This window comes from Neodiprion virginianus, chromosome 1 (genome assembly GCF_021901495.1).
Source record: "Neodiprion virginianus isolate iyNeoVirg1 chromosome 1, iyNeoVirg1.1, whole genome shotgun sequence".
Taxonomy (NCBI): Eukaryota; Metazoa; Arthropoda; class Insecta; order Hymenoptera; family Diprionidae; genus Neodiprion; species Neodiprion virginianus.
In genome coordinates, this window is record NC_060877.1 from 10321183 (window position 1) to 10348508 (window position 27326).

The window sequence follows — 27326 nt, forward strand, 5'->3', positions numbered from 1 at the left end:
CGTCGTGATATAAAAATTCGTATACAAGATTGAAAAAGTAAAAAAAATACAAATTTATTTACGTTGCAATGATTTTTCGCTGAGACACCGTGTGTGTGGTTTTATCAGAGTAGAATTACACTTCAATTGTACAATGATTGAATGACAATTCAGTCAGTTAATTACGATTAAACTGTGCCCTTACGATTCGAGCAAACTATTCTTAAAAAAACTTGAATTTTTCTTCGAAGTATTCATCAATTGAAACTCAAACATTTCTATCAATCAATCAGTCTGTGATGCAAATTCCATCATGAGAAAAATGCGAAAGAAAACGTTATACTTTCATTTTTCATATACAACCATTATAAATTGTCGATAATTATTAAAGTAAAATGAATTTCACATTGCTGAAATATGTCATTTCTCATTTTATCAATCAAAGTCAAGCTTCGCATCGGTCCCCTAAACAAGAGGTGAACGATTCGGATCCCTACATCAGTTTCACCATCTATCCATATTATAACAAATCGAAATGACGCAACCGAAAGACATTACTGTCGATCAGGATCCATAATCGCTTTTCAAAACGTGCGAGCGAAGCCGGATTGAATAAAGTTGATCATAAAAAGCTGAAGAACAAAACTCACCCAACATACAGATGATCCCCAAGACGTAAAGTTCGTTCATTTTCTTTTTTCTCTCTTCTATTTCTTATCTCCAATTCTATTTCACTAATTTTCGAATAACGAACAATCGAGTTAAAAACCCGAGCAAGCAAGCAGTCTCTCCGATCGCTTGTAATATAAGAAGAATGATACGCGGATAGATTTTACAGAAAAAAAAGAAAATAAAAATAAATAAATATATAGTGAAATAAAAAATAAAAAAACACACACAGCCGGGTATTTAAACTCGGGTTTCGGCTTATTTTTACCACTTTAACACCGCGTACACTCGACGGAGATACGGGGGTGTTTCGTATCGTATTTTTAGCGCACCACTCGACACCGTGCAGCAGAATTCTTGGCGTCCAGGTTCGCCGAGGTTCACCGCGTCAACGGAGTCAAGGGTGCCCTCGACATCGACATCGGCATCGAGACGATAACGAGACGCGAACGCGACGAGAGGCCAGACATATCTGGCAGCCGATGCTTCGGCCTACCTAAGCGATCATCTCCACCGCTCGGAGTTCGTCACTCCGGATCGGGGACGAAAGCTCGAGGGGATCACGGAGAAGATTCGGAGGAGGTATTTTCGTATCTTTCTCGGAGATCTTAACGCGGCGAGGCCAAGGATTTAACTGGGGACTCCCTCGTTCTCTAGGCTCACACGTTACAGGCTTCAGTATTTACACCTCGACTCTGTTTACTTAGAACTTGTGAACACGCCGGTGTTTATGGATACTCGGATCGGTGTTTGAATACCTGACCCTCGAGTCAAACGTTACGTCGGATATGCGAACTCGAAATATATCAGAGATCGTGAAAGGAAGGGACGCGTCGCGGTGTTTCGACGATTTAGGTTCGTTGAAAATACAATCAACTGACTAATCGATTCGATGAACTTTTCACTCTATTTGACGGAGAGAAAAATATGCCGGGGAAAGACTTTTTTTCGACATTTGATGCTGATAGGATTTGGCAGACGAATGAAAATGTTTTGGAAAGAAAGAAAAAAATTTGTAAATTTGTTTAAAAATAAATATACCAACTAGGAAATACATGATTGTTTGTTTAGACAATGTAATGAGAAGGGAAAAGTACATGTTTGATAAAACATTGAAAGTTCAAATAAACAAGACATGGCAATTTTTCATGCCCATTATTCGATTGTAAAATCCTGTGAGTTTTAGATTTTTTCATCGAGCCGTTCCCGAGATCATCGCGGGAGTTTGTCGGAAAGACTGACAAACTGACATTTATCTAAGTACCTGTTTCTCAAGTTATAGAGGTTCGAAAATGTAAAGATTCGTTCGAATAGAAAATTTGATTTTCGACCCAAGCCGACACTTTTCTTACATCATCAAAGGTGATGAAAAGTAATTAACAAGATGATTTGCATTCGATCAATAATTCGTATGGTTCGATCAACACGTAATGGAATCTATTACCTAAATTCATGACTTATCGAGGTTATCGGATTAACTTGTTTTTCTACGTACAATTAAGTGAATACATCGTTGAAGTTAAAATTATTGAAATTGAAAAAGAGAATGATGAAGATCAAGATGAACTGCAACTTCACGTTTTTTTATAGGTAAAATTATTGAAATTGAAAAAGATAATGATGAAGATCAAGAAGAACTGCAACTTCACGTTTTTTTTTATTAGTAAAATTATTGAAATTGAAAACAATAATGATGAAGATCAAGAAGAACTGCAACTTCACGTTTTACACGTAACGTACGATCTGAGCTTATTTTTCACCCGAATATTGTTTATTTCACACACCTACAGGTGTTCAATACAATCTTCCCAAATCAATTTACTACGATTTGAAACGAAGCTGACGATGAGCTTTCCCTCTGGCGACAGCAATTAATTACTCACGGTTTGAATTCGAAGGTGATAGTTGAAAAACGAGTCAACGATCTTGGACGCGGTTTTATACCGATGACGATTTTATTGGGAATGATTTAACGCGCTTGTTTCCGGCTTCTGGAAGGGAGAATAAAAAGAATCAAGGCATTCGTTACGGTGATCCGGAATCTCACAGAGCTTCAATTCGCCGTATCGTTCGTTTTGCGGTGACAGTCTTTCGGTATTATTCACCATCTGGAACTGGCGAAATTTCTCCACCGTGTCTGAACGTTTTCCTTGAATTTTTATTAACGTTTATCGATGGAAACTCTGCGATTTTTCGAACAACATTCCGCGTTTCTCTTAGTATGATTTTTGAACATTCGTTTCGAGATTTTTTTTTACCTCTTTGTGATTAGGAAAGTGATCCATTATAATACAGAATAGCCTTTACTAGTTTTACCGAATCTTATTTCAACCAGTTAAGGTTGCGATGATCGAATCAAATTATTTGCAGAACATGATTCTTGTTTTTTTTTACAGCGGTTAATTACGAGATTAGGTTCAAATTAAACTACTTGTTTCGGATATTATCTGGATAAAGAATATACTTGTATATTATTTATACATTGAAGGTTCGCACGAGAATTGAGATAAATAAAATTGCCGCAAACAAAAAAAAGTTAAAAGTGATTCAAGAAAATTTCGTACAAGTCTTCCATTCGGACAAAGAACTGCGCAAAGTGTTAGACGAATTGGCACAACGATTTTTTCAGGGAGGTAGAGACAAGTCGACTCTGACGAAATGGAATAATTTTCAGAAACAAGAGGTCAAAACTGTCTAAAATTACATTACACGTGGAAATAGCCACAGTTACGGCGTTGACGGGGTTTCACGGTTAGAAATTTATAGAAATTATGTTTCCTCGATAAAGTCATTTGAACTCGAATTTTTTAAATCTTCACAGCAAAGTTTTCGCTAGAATGAATTTTATTTTTGGAAAAAATTACGTCGTACATACTCAAACGTTCACAAAACAATTTTCCCTGACATAACGGAAGGCATAAGTTTCCAAGTTAACTAGCGATCTAAAAGACGAACAGCGCAAAAATATACTTGTAAAAGTTGTGAAATATCCTGCGATGTACGCACTTGTATATGTGTATAATAAGTTCAGTATTGGCTCGATTTTTTTCCTCTTACTATTTTTTCCCCGATCTATTATTATACGTGGTTCAGTTTTACGTCACTGTAAAGTGGTCTCGTATTATTAGTTTATTTCCGAATTATGAATCTGCGGTTTTCACACGAATACCAGCTACGTCACGATCTGCAAAACGTCACCTACTTATTTTAGAATAACTGTCTCATCGATATTTAGTTCAGTTTTAAAACTACCCTCTAATATTAGCTTGAACTTGAGAGAATTCTTTTTTTTTCACAGCTAAAATCCGCATTAACGCATACAAGTGCGCCATTGTGATTTTCCTATACAATCTGAAAGGATACTGTTTCATAGATGATCCGATTGATGTTTTTTACGCCGAACTTACGACGAGATAACATTAAGTTTCTACTGTGCGAAGGTCACAAGTTCATATAAATTTTTTTCGTGATAACCGTACATACGTAATTCGATGGGATTTTAGTTAGCAAGGGAGAGCATGAATTTTTTATGGTCATTTTAGGATAAGAATTCATCGGATTTTTTATACAGATAAAACATCATGGGAAAAGATAGAGTTCGTATCAACACTTTCATAATAAGATGAGAAATATTATAGAATATGATAAAATACGATGAATCTTGTATCCGCTGATACAGTCAAGTCAGATAGGACCTATAAAAAAAATTATACAATCGCATTAAAATTCAATGCGTTTCGTATCGTGTTGGATCCGATATTGTGACTAGGAATATTATTTTAACTCACAGATAAATATCGATACGTATCACCGGGAAACGAATAAATTGTCAACTCGGTTATTTTTCAAAAAACTGACAAGTTTTTCCGATTCAAAAGATTAACAAATAGAAATGTGAAGAAGAAAAAAAACATTGAAAACGTGGTAAGTTTGCCAGTTTTCAATGGAAATGCGTCACGAGAGCTGTCATTGTGCAAAATTGTATAGTATCAATATTTATTTAACTATAATAAAATAAGAATCACATAAAATTGTTAAAAGTAAACCCCGTTATTTTATATTAATAATATTACTGTTATTATTAGTGATTATCACTACAGCATACTGTATATTTACAATATTGTGATTTTGGTGGAAAAAATGTGTTTTCTCTTGTTTGTCGTTACTTTGAGTGGCTAAACTTCTGGTACACATATTACGAAATCGTAGATTATAGGTATCCTATTGATGGTATGAGTTGTCAAACTTATTATAATTTATTTAACAAACGCATATTATTATCCGATGAGTATGAATTTCGGTTATTCATTACTACAGTACCCAAGCTCCCAAATATTTATGGTTATACCGTCAAAATAAAATACGTCAACACTTTGATTAACAATAAATTATTAAATATCTATTCACAATTGTATGTATAGATTATTATATTATTATAATAATATACGTGGTTGTGTATAAGGGTTTACCGTACATTATTTCATATATGCATACTATTGTCAACCGACAGTTGTTTATGTAGGTATTCATTGTATAATAAAAAAAGAAAAGAAAAAAATAAAAATAAACCGAAGTAATCTGGTCAGCAAATGATTTTCGCTAGAGAATCCATGCCTCGTTAAGAAAAAAATTTCGTAAAATACGTTCGATCAATGTTGAGAATTGAATAGGTGAAGTTTCGACGCAAAAAAATATATTACGAGTATCAAACAATTAATATCAAAAACTGAAACAAGTGTTTCGATAAAAAAAATTAAAAGAAGATAGAAGACATGGATTTGTGTCAAAATCATACAACTTATTGATGTATAACATACGCTTACTATATACGTACACTGTACACATTACATACAGAATACAATCTTAGTATAGTAAGATGTATGTGTATATATATGTATACGAAACGTATTTGTATCCATGATATAAAAGTATAATGTCTCGATTGAGTGCGTATTGCCGTAGATGATTGTGTTGTGTAGGTAAGAATTTTAGCGAATGTTGAAATATTATGTCTTGTACTGCGCAACGAAACTGAAAAAATTGAGAAACACATTTTCATTTATGCAGATCCGGTAATAAACGATGATCACATAAAAATGAAAAACCGATAAACTTTTGGTGTAGCATTTCCTGGTCATTACAAACTCTAAGTCGATCGTCTGACTTCAATTTTAACTCTTCAGAGAAGAAAACGTCATCGCACAAATGTGTACAAAGGGTTTATGTATCATTTTCTTTGTTGATAGAGATGTTCAGATAAGACTGAGCTTTCTAGCTGTTATTTGAAAGTTGCACTAACGAAACTGAAACATTTTTGCCAAACGGTTATAAAAATGTTCTCAACGCGTCTGACACATAGTTATTTCTCAAATACTTAAATCCAACCCAAATTACTGAAGTCGGATGTACGATCGAAGCAATGATATTGGATTTTTGTTTGAACCAGGTTTATTTTACATCAAATTTATGATTTTTTCATTCTTGCTTGATCCTCAACAATTACTGTCACTGAAGAAAACAAAACGTGTTTCAAAATGTCTTCATCGTAGTTAATATGATCGAGTTTTTGCTGGTTTAATAAACCACGTTTCGCACAAAATAATTGAAACCCCAGTGAATGTGTATTTTCTTATACTTGCTAAAATTCACAAACGTAGATTGAAAAGCGCAAAATTAACAGGATGTCAATATATTGAGTATCTTGTGCGCCGTAGACTGGCAATACGATGTGTATTGATTGTTCTTTGTTTGAAATTTTAAATGTAAAGGCGCTACATGAAAATTTATTTATCGTTAGAACGAAAACACCGATACAGCCTTATAACGCTACGGTGAATCCAATCTTCATACGGATAAACGTACCGATCTCTTCCTCAACTTTTATTTTCGTTTCATCGCAGTTCATAAGTACACTGATCGATTTCACGTATGCATTGCCGAGCAAGATGTTATTTTATCTAATGTTTCAAGCGCTAAACGAACACGCTGCTCTACCACTGAACTACAACTACGTCCTTTTATTTTCATTTATTTATTTATTTATCTTTCGCTTTAATAGAATATGACTTTCTTCAAATATTTTATATACAAGTCTATTCGTATAATTTTCACTATGCGTCAGTGACTACGTAACACCTTACGCGAACGGACTTATACTTATTTATTCATTTATTTATTCTCTCCAATTTTATACCGTAGTTCAGATTCCGCCGCACCTCATGCACACACTTGATTCGCTAGTTTATTACATTACACATTTGCGACAGGTCAATTACCGCAATTGAATCAGTTACATTTCTTTAAACCTCACTAATTTGCAAAACGCACATTATTAAAATCGGTAAATACGGGGTGATTGCTTCTTGTATTGTTAGGCTAAATTCGATTGAAACAAATCTCACGAATCAGTTCTGGGCCCTAACTAGTCGACAAATTTTTCAATTCGTGCAAATATATTTCGATATATTGTCGTCTGGTAACAAGAATACATCATGATCTCAATTATCGCATCGCCTTTAAACAAGTAGCGACAATTCGATCTGATAATTGATCGTATTTTCATATTTGTCGACAGGTTCCATGGCCTTAAAATTGAAGAAAAAAAAAAAAAATGAATTAGCAATTACTTCAAATTACATTACCACAATATCTTTTTCCGATCACTTTTCAAATTTGAATAAACAATCGTACTATTTTAAATAATTGATATACGAACAACTTTCCCTACGATTCAGCATTCATAGTCAACTTGACTTTTAAATTCAGTAATAAATAAGAGTAAAATTTCTTCTCCAAGCACATGTCTCTCTTTTTACATGGATTCCCCCCCTCGCTGCAATGGGAGATTAGCCTTAGTTTCTACATATACGTAAGTCAAAATTCTCCTGCATCCTTTGATTATTACACCACTCACACATATTCGTCTATATATATATACATATATATTATAGGTATTATCATCAGCTACTATACGTCTTTTGGTTTAATATTTTTGTATTAAATTTACAAAACGATTACCAAATTGCCGATTTAAACGTAGATCTCTCTATAACTTCTAGAGGATGAATACCGAAATAATAAAAAAAAAAAAAAAAAACAAACACTGAATATCTTATCACCAAACAACATAATTATCGTTTACGATATTAATATTATTATTCGTTTAGTTTTACTTGTTATTCAAATCTATCTATGTATGTAACTGACGGACATATAAGCACTAACTCTCACATTGTTTAGGTAGGTATATGTACAAAGATTTTTAAACTTAAATAATTATCATTAGCTGGTATATCGCGTTGAATTACTTTAATCATGGATACGCTGTCATATACAGTCAGGATTTTTTGAGACTGCAAGTATCGCTGCTGTGCTGTACCTTATTCAGAGTGCGTCTTGCGACTGCCAGCAAGAGTTTGTTTCAATTCGATCTCTAATATCCCAATGAGATTGTTAATAACAATTAATTTCATCTCGTTTCCTTCTTTCTGCATCCACCATCAACTTTCACGGTTGATTTAATCCGTCTTCGCCAGTCCATGAAACGGGAATCATCATTCGTTGAACGAGTCCAGCAAGAATTAGGCTAATTATACGGCATTCGCCGGTCGGTACAACGGGTTGCCTCTAATCGGAATAAAGTGCGCTTCCGAGTTGAACACCCACTCGTCTAAGCTGATGAGATCGTCGTCGCTGAACAACAAGTAAAGATACTGTAAAAGAGAATGAGAGAATTTTTATTACAAAGACATCGATCAAATAATATTGCACTTTAACGAGAGAGTCTCGAATCAATGAACGTTTGTATCTGATAAGTTACAGGAAATTTTCCAAGACACGTGACTAAGAGAGCAAAAACTACCTTGAGAGTTTCGGCAAATAAGTAACTTTGCTGAACGTCATCCTTGGGTGTGTCTAAGAGGTAGACATTGGTCAATCCGGTGAACCCTCCGTCGACTCGGCAGTGTTTCTCCAAAGCTTGAACGGCTTCCCATCCCCATTCTCTGTATTTTGGATCCTTTGTTAGCCGCCACATGATGAAGTACGACTCAAAAGTCTACAAAGGGAAGAGTAGGAAATCAAAAACATGATCAAGTCGTGTGAATCCTCTACAGAATAGAAAATAATTATAAAATTTTAGGCGAATCAGACGCGGAGAGCGAACCTCTGGTCGAAGGATGTAGTATTTTTCTCCATTCTTCAAGCTCTTGGCTTCGTTGTTTTCAATAAAGTGGAAAGCTTCAGGTCCAAGCTTTGTTGCCGTACGGTCATAAGACTCGTGGCAGGTGTTGGTCAGACCAGCAGCAACTTCCATGTGGTGATCCGATATCTCGTTCTCCAGGCTCTTGGCACCCATTGCAAACATCCCACCTGTCACAACAGACACGGCAATTGGTAATCGAGTATTATCATTGGATGAGACGTACGTTGTAAGTAACTATATTAAGCTCCTTGTAATTATTACCTGCGAAGCAGGCCAAGTGGCCCATTTTGTGTTCCAGACGATCGTACTTCAAATCCGAAGCGTACAAAAGTCCACCTGGGGATCTGATTATCATGTGATTGAGGAGAGCAGCTACCGCGTCATCCCACATCTCTCTGGCTTCAGTGTCCTCTTTGCCCGATTGGATCCACGCCTTCAGAAGATACTCGTAGAAGCTGTCGCCCAGACCACCGAGGGACATGTGATCTGTAAGATGAGAGGATAGGATTTAGTGAATAACTATTTTAGAGAATTAGCAACTGTTTAAGAGATACAACTAGGACTAATATTATTCACAACAACTGTCAAGGGTGAAGAAGAATAGTTTTTTTCATTAGAAGAAACTTTTTTCGATAGACGAAACTACGGTCTGATTCAGATGTCTAATTTTAACACCCTTACAATTGTAAAACTTTGCAATGTACTCATGTAATGATTTCTCACAGGGAATGAGAGTGCGATAAAAATAAGTTGAATCAATAAATATTAAAAATGAGAACAATTGTTATTCAACAAATTTTTAAAGCAGAGTATATATAAAGTAAATTGAGTTGAAAATATATTTAACCCATGTCTAAACTTACATACAGTTAAACCGAGTTACGTTTTCAAGAGGATTTGTTTCCATTCTGTCTGTGTTCTTATCGATATTTTATGTGTCAATTATTTTTTCTTAATATAAGTATTTACATGTTTTTACATGAGGTAATTTTAATTCAAACCAAAGCGTCAAGTGACATCCCAGAGAAATCGTAAGCTTAATTGGCTTTGTAGTAGAAATAAGATTGAAAGTATGAAAATCAAGTGTCTTTGAATATGTATCAGCCGAAAATCAAAGAATAATTTCGAATAAAAAATGCGAAGTACGCAAACCCGGGATGAAGTGGAATAACTTAATTTGTTTGATATATAAACTCGTTTATTAAAAGTCAATCTGAAAAATTTTACAAATCCATAAAAAAAAAGAAGAAAAAAATGTTATTTCAAAAAAATTTGGTAAATTGTATTCTGTTTGTTCCACTGAAATTAAAAATATGAAAAATAATGTATTAATGATAATTACTCCTGGTACCTGGATACCAATAATTCCACATGAGATTTTCAAAAAAATTCAACCTACCGAGAACCTTCAACAAATATCAAAAATGTTCCTTCGTGTCACTGGAGAATTTATTATTAATTTTACAAATTTTTGGCCATGTTTTAAGTTTCCGAGAAAATCTTCGTGTAATCTGATATATTTTCAAAACCGTTCTTGCCAAGTTTCGTGTTCTTCGTAAAATATGATACCAGCAATACGTCGGTTTCGTGGGTAAAGCGAGAAACTTTTCGACAATGAATAAAATAAAATGTCCAAGAACACAGTTTTTCGTACATTTGTTATTTTGAAATATACCTAGTTCGCTGTTACGTAAATCATCCTCGGGATAAATCGACACGTTTGAAACGCACAACCCGATTAGGAGCAATAATAACACCTGTGTTTGCATAACACTGGACGGTTACCTGCGGGTAACATTTGTGAAACAGCTACCAGCCTTGCGGAACGATAAATAACGACGTTATTATAGTAAATTGTTATTGCTAATTTATTCAGCTATCAAAATAACGTAAAAATGTACGAGCTGGCTTAATACGTGTCGAAGCTTTCGGGTTCTTATACCCTCGGCGATGATCTTGGCGTTCGGCTTGGTCGAAAATACGCTGCTGCACGAGAGGAACGGTGTACTCTATAATTTAACTCGATACTTTGTAAAACGACAAGCGTTTAACGCTTGCAGTTAATTTTTATGACGTAAAAACCGTCATCGCCACAGATTTATTCACCTTTATATTTTTTCAGCCATCAGACAAGCTAATAAACACCTAATTGAGTAATTGAATGATTTTTCCTTACGTCTCGTATCGAATTTCATTTTCTCCAATATCATTGTTATCGTTCAAGCAATCTGTTCACTTCTTTGTTTCTTATAAATTTACATTTCAATATTATACCGTAGTTTTAAATTTCAATTTATAATCCATGAATTTATCAATATAATTATTGTGTACATTTACGCGGGAAAATCTGCACTTATTATTCTTTTAGACTAATATGAAGTTCAGAAATTAAAATCTACGTTTGAGCAAAAATGTTCCTATCATTCACTGGTCTATGGAAAAAAAAAATACTGTTGCAACCGATGCTGTAACGTGTAATTTATATTTTTCAGCCAACCGGTGAATGATGTTATTCTTCCTTTGTAATTGCCATTTCGAATACTTCGCGAGGATGAAATTAGTCACGTTACTTTAACGATGCTTGTTTAGGATAAATCCTCACTGCGCACCCTTAAACAAATCAACCATCAAATTGTAAAAAGCCAACTTCTTGAACATTGTTTAGAAATTGCACGAACTTTCATGCTTCAACTTTGTCGTTGAATTTATTTTAGAGTATATCTACATCTGCGGAAGTAAATGGTACGATTGTCGCGTACGTGTCTGTGCGACACAGCTGCGAAGTCAAATGTACGATAAGGACTTATCTGACAATAGGAACGTGGAATATGGATGTAACTGTGTATTAAATAACGTCTTATTGTCGTTGCGATCATTTATCACGATCACCAGCTGCTCCCCAAGGCTCCTCGAGGCTAAATTTTCCTCGCATCCTTTTGTCAACCCTCGCGCCTTTCCTTCGAGACGTATAAAGGTGGATCGGGCAACTCCGTCACTTTTTCACCACCCCGACAATGTTACATTATACAAAAGTTAGGGAGGAATTGCCTCAATGCCTAGTTCAGGAATTGACAAACTCCGCGGTTCAGAATTGAAACTCACCCCCGGTCAGAGGTCGATGCCTGTCAGGGACCGGATGCCCCGCTTTTCCGATGTTTAGCATCCAAAGCCTCAAAATGTCTTCGCTCATCCGATCCCACATCGAGGGACTTTACACGCGTTTCCCAGTCGTTTCACTTTATTCGTCAAGTATTATAATCCAACAAACAAGGTCGAGTCTCCACATTCAAACCCTGCGTTTCGACACGATCTTTCAATTGTACCGCATTTTCTTGCAATTCCAATAATATTCAAACCGTTATTACGTACAACGACACATAACGTACTAAAATCTTACAGTATAAACCATAACAAAGGGAAATTTATAAATACATCGAAATATGTTCAATTATACTGGCATATACCAATATGTGAACTTTGATTCATCATTCGTAAAAAATCCGAACCATTATTCAACCGAATAACGACTTCATCCACTCGAATTAATCACTCGATAACCGTCCGCCTGGTTTTTTTTTGGTATCGAAAAACCCCGTGATGCAAATCTCTGCCAAATTACACATAACGCGATACTTGTTACGTCCTTGTACTTTCGCCTTGTTATATTCGGCAAAGCGATGGAATTTCGTGTTCTGGGCGATATACACCTTTTTATTTATTTTTTATACCGCGGTAGACATTTCGCCCCGATTTCATGGGCAGGAAACTCATCCGCGGAGCGATTCTCGAACACTTTTAAACAATGTAACGAATACTCCGAGCAGATGGATTTAGTTTCCTCGGTACGACGGATTAAAAATCTATTTACCGAGAAGCCGGAAAGATTTATTAAATGAAATTACAGTAATAAAGAGGTATATTTATAGGAGCTGAGGGCTCGCCGAGGCTCTTCGGCGTTTATCTCCGCTGCCCACTTCTCACGTTACATTCAGCCAGACTATTTTTCCTCACCGTTATTACTGTAATCCAGCTTCAATTTTTTAAAACAATCTGCACAGCGTCTCACGAGCGTCGTTTCTCCTTCGCTTTGCGGGGCAATAATAAACGTTAATGTGTACTTCACTTTGTAAAATTCTCGATTACAAGTCTCGCCTCTTCTGGTACCCTCTCCTCCTCGGCGATTCCGATAAAAGCTATTAACTGGTACGTATAACAATTTCCAAGGATGAAGGATAATTTACAAGACACGCTGATTATATTTTGGATCAGAAACCAGGGTGATAGATTGGAAAGATTGAATTATTCCAACTCCTGTTCCTGCAGGACACCATTAAAGTAACTTCTAGCCTAACCGGGAACGTGGAAATTGGTTGTCCAGAATCATGCGATCCAATCATAAGCTCTGGCTTCTGGCACTCGCCACTCTTGTAAAGGATTGCACGGCGGCTGAAACAATTACTTTATCGATCCGAAGTCGCGCGGAGAACCTTCAAACTTTTGCCAATAATGGAAGAATGGTATCCAAGTTTTTTCTTCTCGAAAAATGACTAAACAATAGGGGAATTGGAGAACATCGAACGTTAGGTTTTATGCCTTGATTTTAGTACTTACGCTGTCCCCATTTTCCAGTCTTGGGATTAATGTAATTCGGATAAAGACCCTTGGGTTTGTTCTGGTTCTTCAGCACCGTTCGTACCCTCCTGACCTTTTCCTTGTATATTGGATTGCCGGTGACGTCGCTGAGGTATGTAAACTCCAGATCCATCGTACCGATTTCCGACAAGATACTGCAACCACTGCTGGCCCAGGCGTAATTTTTGCTGACCTGAAATACAACGTTTTATCAACGGCGTCTCGGTCTCAAGTACGTTAACCCTTCGAGTCACAATTCCGATAGCAGATTTGTAATCAGCGACCCCAAAAACTTATAATTTATGTCAGACATGTCTATGTGTAAAGAGGTAACTTTCTCGGCAAAGAATTATTCCTTCAATTTTCACGATTTTTTTCAATCAATTTATTTCTAACAATAATAATTTAAATCGTATCGCAATATTTACTATCGAGTATTGAAAACCTATTAGTATAGTATCAGAAATAGCAAAAAACCGAATGTTGAAAAATTTTCTAAATATACAAAAAATGGATATGAAATAGACGGTAAGAATACTTATCACTATGACTCAAAGGGTTAAACAATAATTCATGGCTATACTCGATTCAAGTGTGATCGTAATCTGCATCAGCAATCAAAATAGATATCGAGGTTGTGCTATTTGCAGGAACGATTAGACGGATTATCAACTCAGGAAATGATTTTTAATCGATGCAATCAGGATCAAGATTACGATATTGCACGGTTATCATTATTACATAATACGTATGATACATTAATTTGATAGTTATAGTAAACGCAGTGAGGGTGGTAAGTGTTGTATAATCTGTTTAGGGGCATATGAAATGGATCTATTTTCCACGCGCATCGTTAGACGTTTATACCGGGACAATCTCTTGGAACTTGAAAATCAACCGCGCATGCGCCAAATAATCCGATTTCATTGGTCGGCGAAATCTTTCCACAGTAAAATTTTTATACTTTAAACATGATGCATGTTCAATAAATTTTACAACCACATTGTCTGGATAAAAACTCAATACCATCATTTGTTGAAGAGAAAAATAAAAATAAACAGTTTTAAATTGCATTTCAGAAGTGAACACTAACTGTAAGCGAATCTACTTTTCGATCTATATTTTTATCACCAAGGCAAACAAAGTCTCAATTATGAATCATTTTCAGCTATGTGATCAAATGGATTGTCAAGGTTTCTACAAGGCCATTTTCCCCAATAATACGACAGAACGTGACATATAACTGGAGCATTCGTCGTCTTCGCCGAAGCTTAATTCTCGACAAAAATCGATCGACGGCCGGGTTGATGTTTGTCAAAGAGAGGAAAAAGTACACAGGCGGCATATTGCGGAACAAATATATCGCGTAATTATATTTGTCCACCTTTACTCGTTAAGGACACCTGCCCGAGGAACTCGGACTTGGAACTTCTGCCACGTCATTCCAAGATAAACTATAACGACCATGTAAGTACGGAAAAGTTCGAAAAGTCGGGCTATCGTGTACCCTAAAACTTTGTCCGAGTCAACTTTCTCTGACATATTATATCGCGCGACGTTCTTTCGCTCATAATTTTTCTTCAACAACTCTAATATCTCCATGCACACGAAGAAATCGTTCAACCTCGTTAATTATCGCTGAAAAGTTCACGTTACTCCAGGAGAGAAGAAGTAAAAAATCAAAGTGAAAGGACTCCGCCGAATCCTTGTGGCAATTGGCTCGCGGTCGAATTGACTGGATTTTCGGTAAGTTATCCAAAGTACATATCATTCCGATCAAAAGTTCACACGGACACAAGTCCCAAAAATCAGTTTCTGAGATACAGGCTTTGCAAGGGTGGGAAATGGTCTTTTCGTTATCTACGGATCACGCGATTTTTACAGATTAAAAAGCTTCAAGGGTAACTTGACATCAAATAACATATATCGCCGTGACATACTGAAAATCCGGCGAATTCTATCGATAGTCTCTCACATGTTTGCGAGATTTTGTAACCAACGTCGCTGTTATTGTTAAAAGATGAAAAAATAATTGTCAGTTTCAGTTACAGCGGGTGAAAAATGGCGTGGGAAAAACGAGGATGATATTGAAAATGGAGAGGAAGGTGAAAAATTGGCGACGGTATTTTTCAGTGAAACATGCGGATAATTGGATTGAAAATTGGAACTCGGCGCTCACCCCGGTACGAAGATTTATAAGCGAGTGAGGAATTCCAGTTTCAGTCTCGAAGGCAGGAAGTAGACGTTCACCGAGTTGCGCGGCCTTGTCACGGAACATGACATCGCCGGTGAGAGCGTAGCAGGAGAGAAGACTGGCCATGAACCGGATGTTGGTCTCGAAGACGGAAACCTCGTTGTTCTGCAAAAAGATGAAGAAACAAAAAAAAAAAAGTTAGAAAAATGGTCAGAAATCATTATTGCCATTCACATGCAGGCAAATTATCTGGAAATTATCCTCTCGCCTTTCTCGACGTCGGACTGAAGGTGGAATTTGTTTCTATAGCCGGTGAATTCGGACAAATAAATAGTTCGAACCGACTTCAGCGGATTCTTTTTATACGAACAACCGTGTACGGAAGCTTGTTTCGGAATTGAAGATATTCATGGAAATGATATTTCTTTTCGGCTTTGATCTCCGCGCCCTGAGCTGCGATTCGCGTGACCCAAACTGTGCCACGTTTTACCAACGTTTCAGCAAAGACGCCGGACACGCGGTCTCGGCGTACAATCAAAGAAATATTAACTTGCACCGCTCGATTTCATCAAATTGGTGTAATCGTCGGTCGTCCGTCGAAAGCTTTCATGATTTGTGCGGTTTTCGAAATGGTTTGGAAAGCCACTGGTTAAACTGTGGGACTTGTGAAACGTGCTTCGCGAAATTTGCTAATTCTTACCGCTAATTAGCTTTTTTTTTCCTTTTCAAATTTTTGCTTCATATTTAGTTCAAACGTTCCGAGTGAAAAGTCAGGCAGATAGACAAAACCTGTGCAAATCTGAATATTAATAATTTTGAGAAAGGTTTTGTTTTTATAATTTAAAAAGGGTTCCAATAATTTTACTTCTGGGATCTCGTATAACTCTAAATTTTTTCGTTTAAAATTAGGCTGTTTTTTTCCCTGGGCCACTTTGGAATAATTGAAATTTTAACAGTAGCTTCGCAGATACGCCGACACAACGCGATTAAAATCGTTTGGTTTATGGACGCATGTATAATGTACCAAGCTCGCAGCGGCAACAGGCGTTGTTTACCCTTTTAGTAATAACACAAATGGAACTTGCGCTGTTTACCTAATCACCAGTTTGTTAATCGAAGCCAAGCCCCACAGCCGAAAGCTACAGGTAGCTAAATAGCGATGTGGTGACAAGTTTTGTTCTTTTTCACACACACATTGTTCGTAATACGTGAGAATTTGATAGGTGTTACGAGTACATGAAATAAAATCTTTGTACCGTATCGGCAATTTAATGTTATTGGAATTAAAAAACTTGAAACGTACGGAGAAAATTGTTTTTTTTTAAATCAAAATTCATTCGCCCTGTTATTAACTGTAATAAAATACCCTTTTATGTGAATGAAGTCGAGACATTTTAGATTCTCATTATTTAGTCAGAAAAAAATGAATGCGATATGTTTAAATCCATATTAGTAAATCTGACAATTGATTAAGGTCTTGGAGATTGAGAATAGAAATGACGAGTATATTAGTATAAAATAATATCGTAGCAACGAGATTTGCTCTGAGAAGCAGGCGTTTGCAATTTCGCCTGAAAAAGTTTATAGGGTAATATTTTGTGTAGGTGTAATCAGTAGAAGTGCCAAAAGGTATTTGCGCAATCCGAGTGAAGAGCAAAAAGGTCGAAAGCTCGAAAGTCTGAAATCGGGAGATATCGAGATTCGTACCCAGCAAGAAGTTATTAACAACTTCGCATTCGGTGTATTGAATCAAGAACTCAGCGAGCTTGAGCTTTCAAAGTACATACGTATATCCATCATGGTTGTTACCTCAAAGCGAAACACCTTTAAACTTCGTCGATGGACGGGATGTTTACGAGTAAATATCATCTCAGTAATTAATAATATACTCGAGTACATTCAGAGTGTAAGGATTCGCCTCCTGAGGGTAAATTAACACAAGCAACTCTCTCTTTGATTGTTTAAGACTTTGAACCCCTCTTATTCGGCCCTTTTATGTTTACTAGGACGAGCTAAATGAACAAGATTCCTAACGTGCAGCGCAGGGATGAAATTTAACATTACATTGTTACATTATACGTCGAAAGTAAACTGAGATAAATAACCGCGATATATTTGCATTATTTAATAATAATAATAATAAACAGATGTTTAAACTTTGGTTTTCCGTTTCGTTTTTAGGACAACGTGAGAAAAAAATAATGTTTCGAATTACTTTCGTGAACAATTTATGAGCTGTGAGTCAAAAAGTCAGGTTTTAATACGTCGATTGATTATTGGTATTTTAACCATATATAATTATGTGGCATTATTGTTCATGTATTGTTGAAATTTTTATTTTGTCATTGCTTATGGAAAGTTAAATATTTCATAATCCTTCCTCAATTTATACTCACCTGCTCGAAAATTTCACGAGGGTGGGAAATGAAGAGGAAAGAATATTCGTGTCAACTCCGTCATTAATCTAACGGACGGAATTTTACCCTCGTTGATCACCCCGCAATTGCGTGTTTTGAACAAGACGGTTCGAGTTTATCAAGTTGTACAAATTCCTCAGCAAATCACGATTCTCGCGGGGCTCATTAACCGCGCTTGGCTCGTTTAGTGCCATTCTGTCTTTGACGGTTTGACGGCTGTTTCTGCCGCTGCTATTCGTCTCTCACTCTAAATTTCTCTCTTCCTCCCTTCTTTCCTATCCTCGGAACAGTTCCGTAAGATCGACTATCTTCACATGCGGCAACTTGCAAACTAATTAGTAATGGATAAGTACGTTAGTAATTATCAAGACCCATAACGTGAACCGTGTTCGTATAATTATCGCGCTGCTCTGAAGCCCGAAATTTCCATCCGTGGAGGGGAAACTCCCTCAGAGTATGAGGTAATTAAAATTTACGTCAAATATCAGAGCAATCTACTAACAATACGGAATAAGCGCAGCGGCTTTAATCCTCAAAATTCTTATGAAATTGTAAAGAGCAAAGCTCGAAGCGGAGCTGGGTCAGAGTTGAAATTCCGATTTTTTTGGTGCTGAAACTTAAAAGTGCCTGGAGAAATCAAACCGTGAAGAAACATCAAAGTTTCAAATGGTCCGAAATCCGATGCTCGAAGTTCCGACTGGTCAAAGTTCCGGAAATGAGATAATTAGAAAATCCGAAACATCGAAATTCCGAACGATAGAAGATTTTCAGTTCCGTGAATTTCTCGCTTGGTAAAATTCCACCACTTCGATCTTTCTTTGTTTTGGATTATTGACATGTTTGACGTTTGGAATCCTGGTCATTCCGATTGTTCACACCAAATCGTTGAGAAAACAACGCTGTGTGATTATATTTTAATTTACGGAATTTTATTCCATCGAAACTTAATTTTTTCGTATTTCGCCGTATCTGAACTTTCCCATATTGTAAGTTGGATTTCCGAAATCTAACATTTCGAAACTTTGTTGTTTCTTCAAAGTTTGATTTCTTTACCTCAACTTTCCTAACCAAACAATTCGGAATAAGTCGCTTTCGGAACTTTTTAAATTCGGAACATCGACCTCACTGCGCTGAGCTTTCCGCGCTTGTTGGAACGAGAGAAAAATATATTCATAAAAATTTGTAATTTCGCGCTAAAAATTGACCCCTCGACTCTGTGATACCACGCTCGTCGAGTGTATCTCGAGGCTGTTCGCAGCAGGATGCGAGTTTCGCAGTCATAAATAGCCGCAGCAATCTGCCGCATCTTGGAGTCGACCGGCACACATCCGACGTGAAAATTGCAAAATATGGCCAACTTCACCTGTTGTAATGGCTGCTATTTATCCTAATACACGAGCGCTTCATCGGCCCGCCAGCTTTCGATGTGTGCACGCACACAGGATTTACACACTTGCGCTATCTCTCACGCGAGTTTTGCTTTCGCCCTTTCGGAAGCCGCGTCTTTTGATACGCGTGCGTACCGCAAAATGCTCGATGCAATCTTTCGTATTTTTTATTTTACGTTCATTTTTCATTTACCCTTTTGTTTCTTTATACCTACGCGTATCTTTTCTTCGCCGCTACGCAATCTCGGGTTCGCTAAAAATTTTACCCGCAAGCGACGCGAGCGTGTCGAGTACGTCGAAATGGGAAAGAGAAGAGAGAGTATTATACCTGCTTAACATTGGTGCAGGTTGGCGGATAATTGCACCCACTTCCCAGTGCCTGCGAAAGGCAGTCCGCTCTGTCATCAATCTTACGATTCTTGGCATGCCGGCCAATTCTCTGACGGAGGATTTTAATTTATTGTTATCTCAAGACCTACGGTGAGTTGTGAGAAATCGGGGGATAAGCCATGGTCTCGGTATATTCACAGCACGCTTCATTCATCCATTCATTCATTCGTTCATTCGTTCCCACAATGACGCGTTACATCGTTGTACGAATTTTACCGTTACATTGAAACGATTTCTCAATTTAGTGATTCTTTGTTGTTATAAATTGGAAGAAAATTTTACGATATTTCTTTGAGTTTTTTTTTTTTTTAAGATAGTTTGTTACCTTACAGTCAAGACAGAGAACTTCGCATTCGAAATCAGATGGAACGTGGTTATTATTAAAATTTCATTTATGTGTACAGGTATACAAGGTCAATCGAAGCCTTCAAAATTAGAAATATCTCACGTGCCTTCAAAGATTTTCAAATAATTCGAAAGGATTCTTGAACAAGGTTTCACAGTATTTTATACGATATCAGGATACCTCAAGGGATTCCATGATTTATCCAAATGTTTCTTGGATTTGAAAAGGATTCTGAGACGGTAAGAGTTTCAGTTAACTGGGAAAATTTTTAAAGTTTCTCGAGAAATCACAAAAGTCGACTTTACAGAGAAATTGACATATTTTCTTTTCTTTGTAACTATGGTCAACATTCGATGATAGGTGAACTCTCAGTTTAGCTTGAAAAAGCCTAAACTAACCATACGTCATTCTACGGATTGAAAACCGAACCACATTATTCAAGAAAATGAGACGCGATCTCCGATTCTTCAAAAGTTTTCACAACATTTTCTGACCAAGACTGAGATTTTCATCGAGTAAAAAATTTCAAATGCGCATAGTTGCCGAATCGCCGTCTAATTGATGTAATCCTGAGCACAGCTGTCAAGAAATTTGCGGTCGATCTATGTCGAAGCGTTTGATCTAAAGTACGATCGATTCGAAAAGGGGATGAAAGGGGTCCTAAGTGAGTACAGCGATAAATGCTGGATTGAAACTCCCACTTGGCGTCTTTCCTCGTCATGAGAGCATCAAACACGACATAAGGTATGGATGAGCCTCTTAGCTCAACAGCCTCGTGAAGTTGAGGCGCGAGATGGATGTAAGGCGGGTTGCTCAACTCGTCTATTTTCCCTTTACACTACGTGTACACCTAAATTGTGTAACGGCGAGGCAACAACACTTACCGCGAAGTCGGGTACTCGACGCGTTACATCACACATGCTTCTGTTCAAAACTTGAGAAAGTGAGTGCGGATGCCAAAGCGTGTGTACGATACGTGTCCAGGTCACGCGGTGTCCTTAATTTAATTTTGAAACGCAAAATCAGTTTGTGAGATTTACTCTGATTTTTTAGTTAAACAAGGCTTTAACGTCAATTTATTCTTTCACACGCATTAAATTTTCGCAACAGTTGCAAGAAAATATAGCAACAGTGATCGTAATGAGAAAGAACGGTAACGGATACTAGACTTTCCGGTAACAGCTAGGAAACTAATTTTCATTTGCTACCTAGAACTATATTTTTCGACTGTGGTAAAAAATGAAAATAGTTAAGGAATGAGCGGTAACTGGAACTAAAAATTTCTCTCAGCGTAAAACTCGACGTATTTTCTACACCTTTTATATATACGCTGAGGAACGAAGTTGCATTGATCGAGAAGTGGAAAGTTTATATGCGAAGCCATAACGCTTGGGCTGTGCATCTCTGAACGAAACTTTTCTGTCGTTTCGAGAAGACAAACAAGACGTTCAAGTGACGGAGGACGAATTGAGCGTACATACCAGTAGTAAAAGCCAAAAGATGTTTGCGGACAACTTGCATTTCCACCGAATGCATCGCAGTCGATCTCTGTCTGCATTATTTGTGAAAAAAATTACACTCCAAACTAGATTTTCTAGATTTCCTACACATCCAAGGGGATGCACTTCCCTCGCTGCTGCCTGTTATTTGAAGGGATGAAGTTAACCCGTTGGAGATATTTCGCGGCACGGATCAAAGGGATCGTCGATTTTTACTCGGGCAGCAAATTTTATCACGTCCTATTTTAAGGATTTAGATAAAGGGCGGTACAGTCTGAGAACAAAAGAGTCTCCCTCAGACGGAAGGTTAAAGAAGGATGAACCGAAGGTTTGAACGTTGTGCCGGATGTGAAGAACCTTGAGTTCAATCGACGCAATTATTCCCTTCGCAAGCGATTTTCTTTCATCTTTATAGTTTCATTTTTTAAACCAAGTTCCATTCGATGTCTAAGCTTGAATTACGACTTGCAGCGGCTGCCTATTTAGATTTCAGACTTAGCTAGATGGCTCGATATAGCTGAAAGTTGTTGTTAACACTCATGGTACGTGGTGGAAGTGTATTGCGCACATTTTCATTAAAACTTCTTGGTGAAAACCAAGGTGGTGCCGTTATTGGACGACTTTGCTACAGAATAAATCTTTGCGGTAGCCGCCATGTGGGAAACTAGGAGTTAGTTTGCCTGTTGGTTAACGTGGAAATAGTAGCGGTTTTACGAATTTTTTTTTTTTTTTTCTATGTCGCTAATTGCAGAGACGGTCTTCCAAGTTACGGAGCGAGCGAAGTTTGTTATGAGTGGAAAAACGAGAGATGGAAAAAATGATTACATAAACATTAGAGTTGGTAAGTGGATGCAGGTTATTCACTGTCGTTTAAGCTGTTATTCAAGTATTTAAATGTTTGATTACATTGAATAAGAGCCACAATTTTCTTCGTTTGAAAATTTAACAGGCTTGCATTTCTTTGAACTGATTAATATTTAACTGTGGATCAGATTTGCATTGCATATTCGCGACGAATCGAAAGTGGAAGGTAAATAATGAGACCAGTGACAAAGTTCATTGAAAAAAAGTTATGCAAAAATTATGGGTGGTCGCTGTGTCGATAAATTTTTCACTTGCCACCTCCCAAATCGACTCCATATAATTCAAAGACAATTCCCTAATTTTTTTCAAATTTTTATCTCAACTTCTTATTGTGTCCCTCAGGCTTTTTTCCCCATAAGAATAAAATCGGATTTTGTGATCAATTTACACTTTTTTTTTCTCCGACAATTTTTATGGAAAAAATCTGAATCAAAGGGGGATTGGTCGAGTATAATTAGCTTTTGTCGAGGATTTTTCACTTTGTCTAAAAACCGCGTGTTAGGTATACTATACTTAAGACGTGATTTTCAGATCTTTCGATTAGAAATCAACTGGAAATAATTGAAAAAGAAAGCTATGAAAAAGAAAAAAATATCCTCGAAACGAGCTAGTTATACTTAACAAATTCCCGTTCGATTCAGATTTTTCCCATGAATAATGGCGGAGAAAAAAAATAAATTGTAAAGTGATCATAAAACCCCCACGCTATTCTTACGGCGAAAAAGAACCTCGCGAGACAGCATAACAAGTTGAGATAAAAGTCTGAAACAATTATTGAATTGTTATTGAATTATTCCGAGTAGTTTTGGCGGCCGGAAAGGAAAAAATTAGTCGACACCCTAAATAAAGACCACCTTAACGTATAACAATATAAGTATTCGAGATAAATTCTTCAAGGTAAGAACCTAACAAATTGTTCGGTTCATCGGCAAGGCTAATTCCCACGAATCCATACTTGAATAGAGTGAGAGGAGCAAAAAGAGGGATCAGAGTTTGTATCAAATCCCGAAGGAATTTGAAGCGTGTAGCTAGTAACGCGGGAGGAGGGCAACTAACCGTAGGAACCCTTCGCCAAGACTTAGCCAAGGAGAAGGCAGAGCGCTTACCTTCGCACTAAGATAACAAGATCCTATTATTATCGCTCGTTAAAGGGCGTTGCGCGCGACTAACGCCTCTAGATCTACATAGATATAGAATTGCAGAGGTATCGAAGCCATGGCGTTTGAATTTACGCTTATACGCCCTCCTCGTGATGGATCGAAAATTTAATAAAGCAACAATAACTACCGGGAAAGTATACAGGCACTGAGAAAAATTTTATTTGTTATAGTAACTAGTAAAATTCAGTAAAACATACATCGTTAAAAAAAAAAACTGTTTGAATATTGTTGGAATTACGAAAAACGAGGTGCGCGTAACCATTTTGCGCTATCGTTGACCCTTTTTTGATAATCGTAACGCTAAATCAGTTTAAAAAGTTCGCTTGGTTTTTAAGTTTTAGAGAATATATGTGGAATACGCACAAAAAACAAAAAGAATGTTTCAAAATCTTCGAATATGCAATCATAAACACAAATTATTGTTTTGAGAATTTTTTTTGATGACATAATTTTATTTTTATGCGAATAAGAACTTGTCAACGAATTTTTATGTTGGACGCAAAAATCGATTGATTCACAGTGGAATTTTAATTGAGTTAAATAAATTTTTCTCGTTCATGCAAAGCAGATCATTCAATATATAGTTTGATAATCAAGTAAAATCTTTTTGTATCAAAGAAATGCAGAAGAATTTTTTTCCAAGTGTGTAAAAGTTGAGGGTTTATGGACTTATAACTGGTATAATTATTTTTTAAAATCGACACAGCTATCAACTGAATTTAACCAGACTTGGCGAAATTAAATGGACAAACCTTGATCGGTGTTTTTGAAAATAAAACTCGCGCATAATTCGTTAGAAACGAGTATTTTCAAGCAGAGCGTTGACGAGCAGTATTTTATAAAAGATGGTTGAACTGCGTTTCTCTCGTTTCAGTATAAAGTCGATTATTTTATTTATAAAAAAAAACGCGACTCAAAAGAATTTAATCGAATAAGTTCATTGGACTGCACAGCTAGAGCTGTTATAAATATTCCGAAGCGGTACTTCTTAGAATGTTTCTCTACGCTCTCTGTATTATTAGAAAATAAATTTTTCTTATAATTCATGAAGAAGTGGGACGAAACGAGCTTGCAACGGGAGTCTAGAAGCTGCAGAAGCAGAAGGAGAAGGAGGCGGGTAAACTTTTGAGAGGTTGAAATTACGTTGCGAGGCAATAACAAGCTCGCAATAATCGCGGGGAGATTTCGCCAACTTCCGGAAGTCAGAGAGGCGGGGGGAATGAAGAGACCCGTGTTGAATCGCAATAAATGAAAATTGGCGCGGCTCTATGTGTATGTACATCTTGTAAATTTACACAACTCCAGTCTCTTTACGCAGCTACAAACGAACATCGTCTTCGTCCATAGCCGTAAGCTGCGAGAAGCTAAGCTTTCTCACGACCCTCGAGAAATTTCACAAGAATTTCTATGTATACGGAAAACACAGTACAGCACGAAATTATCACTTGTTGTTAAATCGAGTTTTATTCTTTACGCCGAAATATAAATTTGTTAATACTTTTCGTTACGTGTAGAAAGTGAACTTTACTTTTTTCACACAAATTTGAAAATTACAGTTACATAATAATAGTAATACACCTTTTTTTTTTACTTTCAAACGTACGAAACGAAGTTTTTATTAAATTGTGCTGTTTAAATAAAAATTCGATGAATAAAAAGTGAATTTTTCAGTGCGAAAGAAATTAAAAAGACTCTACGGATATTCGGTACGGATCTCTTTGATTACTGTAGTGATTTTTTTTTTTTTTTTTTTTTGAAACGCAACGAATTTCAATGCATCAAGAAATCGGGTCAACGAAAAAGTATCGCAGGGTAACGTAACGCTGTCGCAACTATTGTGCATAACAGATGACCGACAGGTAAAAGAAGGAAATAAAGTAATCGGCAACTTTTGTCGGCAGTCCGGTTACTTTCACTATTTCATTAATACAAAACGTGCGGTAGAAAGTATTAAAAGAAACGACTTCCCGCGACGTTATTTTTTCTTTTTTTTCTTACACTTTATTGCAACTACAGTGCTTAGAATTAGTTTTAATTTTTTTTACACCGAAACTGAAATGCAGAGCTAATTTTTTCTAGCAAGAATCGATCCACGATCACCGTCGGGATATTCGTAATTTTCGTATTTCGGTTTGTTGAACAGGATCTTTGTTTTCTGGACGAGCTGAAATAATACCATCTCAGTCGACTCATAGATGTCGGATACGGTGAGACCGTATTTGCAGATGAATGGGATTCTCGTACAGATGTCGTCACGACTGCGTGGGTGGTTCTGCATCTTATGGAGATCAGGGCTTTCAGCTCTGCCCGTCGAAAGAGGGAGAGAGAGAGAGAGAGAAAGAGAGTAACCGGCCTCTATGGCATCGCTAAGTTATTGCGAAATCCGAGAACTGTCAGCACATAGTTGAGCAAATTTTACAATATAAAAATAAAATTCTCTTGGATTTGTTTGAAAGATGAAAATTTTTATTTTCTCTCATTTGTATCTAAATTGATCTTTTTTCCGAATGTACCGATGCATGCTCCTCGTCCTTGCTGATTATCAGAACGAATATTTCTCTAAATTTTACATAATACATTACACAACTGCGGTAAAATATTGGGAAATTTTTTAAGGAACAACTTAGTCGTATTATTCGATGACTCTGATTGTCACTTCGCGAGGTGCACGTTGAGCAGGTAAGAATCAGGCGGGAATATAAAAAGGGAAGATAAACGATCAGTCAGACCAACATTCGTGGGTTTAATTGCATGTCTGCGAAGAATGTCAAACGGTGTCTAGACAGGTATGCATAATTATAAAGACAGGATATTCGATTAGAATCCTAATTCAGGATCGTACCTCGTTTCGATTTGGAGATTTGTAGAATAACTGCAGATTAAGCAAATGAAATGTTAAACTAGTGTCTGGATCGGGACGACTTGCACGGAAGACCGATATCCTCGAAACGGTGGGTGAAGGGTTCGAATGGCGAGGGTGAAGGCGATTAAGAATGTAATTCGGCCCGTGAAATTAGTTGGAAAGCGCGGTTGTTCGGAGCGACCCAAGGTAAATATAATAACAGGCCAAATTATCTCACTGTACAAGACGTATTAACAAGGTGCATGTGCCCAACTTGCACACCAGCATTGGCACTGCTAAACTGGGGATAAGCTCCTGCAAAGGTCTAAGTTCGTGCGAGGATGGGGAACTGGGACTTACACTGCAGAGGGGAAACTGTGAGGCAAACTTGAAAGTTTCGGAGCAAAGTTTCATGTTGTCCCGTCTACCCGTCTATCCACCTACCCTACAACTGATGTACATACCGATGTCAAAGTTCCCAGTCAACCAGTTGTCCCGTTACCCACGATGCTTTACTGTTTGACACCGATTTACCTAGTAAGTGAATTAATTACCAGCTGGGTAAACAAACGCCGGAAGTAAACATGTAACACACCTTTCCGAAAATTGGAGGTTGATGATTTAAGGAGTACACTGAGAGAAATTTTTAGTTCCGGTTACCGCTCAGTCCTTAACTATTTTCATTTTTTACCACAATCGAAAAATATAGTTCTACGTAGAAAATGAAAATTAGTTTTCTAGCT

General features: G+C 36.9%; 2 protein-coding genes across 5 annotated transcripts in view; both read right to left on the reverse strand.

Annotated features, from left to right (window-relative positions):
• LOC124302104 (xaa-Pro aminopeptidase 1-like) overlaps positions 1 to 1270 on the reverse strand; it is a 42034-nt gene extending 40764 nt beyond the window's left edge. Inside the window, exon 1 of the mRNA XM_046758091.1 lies at positions 630 to 1270. Coding sequence (XP_046614047.1) covers positions 630 to 669 — 40 coding nt within the window. The 5' untranslated portion in view covers positions 670 to 1270. The remainder of the gene's footprint in view (positions 1 to 629) is intronic.
• Positions 1271 to 4627: 3357 nt separating this feature from the next.
• Positions 4628 to 27326, reverse strand: part of LOC124310082 (mannosyl-oligosaccharide alpha-1,2-mannosidase IA) — a 274724-nt gene continuing 252025 nt past the window's right edge. For all 4 annotated transcript variants that reach the window (XM_046773665.1, XM_046773667.1, XM_046773668.1 and 1 more), the window contains 6 exons: positions 15663 to 15842; positions 13463 to 13676; positions 9113 to 9337; positions 8813 to 9018; positions 8510 to 8704; positions 4628 to 8360 (listed from right to left, as the gene is read on the reverse strand). In XM_046773665.1, the coding sequence (XP_046629621.1) occupies positions 8238 to 8360; positions 8510 to 8704; positions 8813 to 9018; positions 9113 to 9337; positions 13463 to 13676; positions 15663 to 15842 (1143 nt within the window). In that variant the 3' untranslated portion in view covers positions 4628 to 8237. The remainder of the gene's footprint in view (positions 8361 to 8509; positions 8705 to 8812; positions 9019 to 9112; positions 9338 to 13462; positions 13677 to 15662; positions 15843 to 27326) is intronic.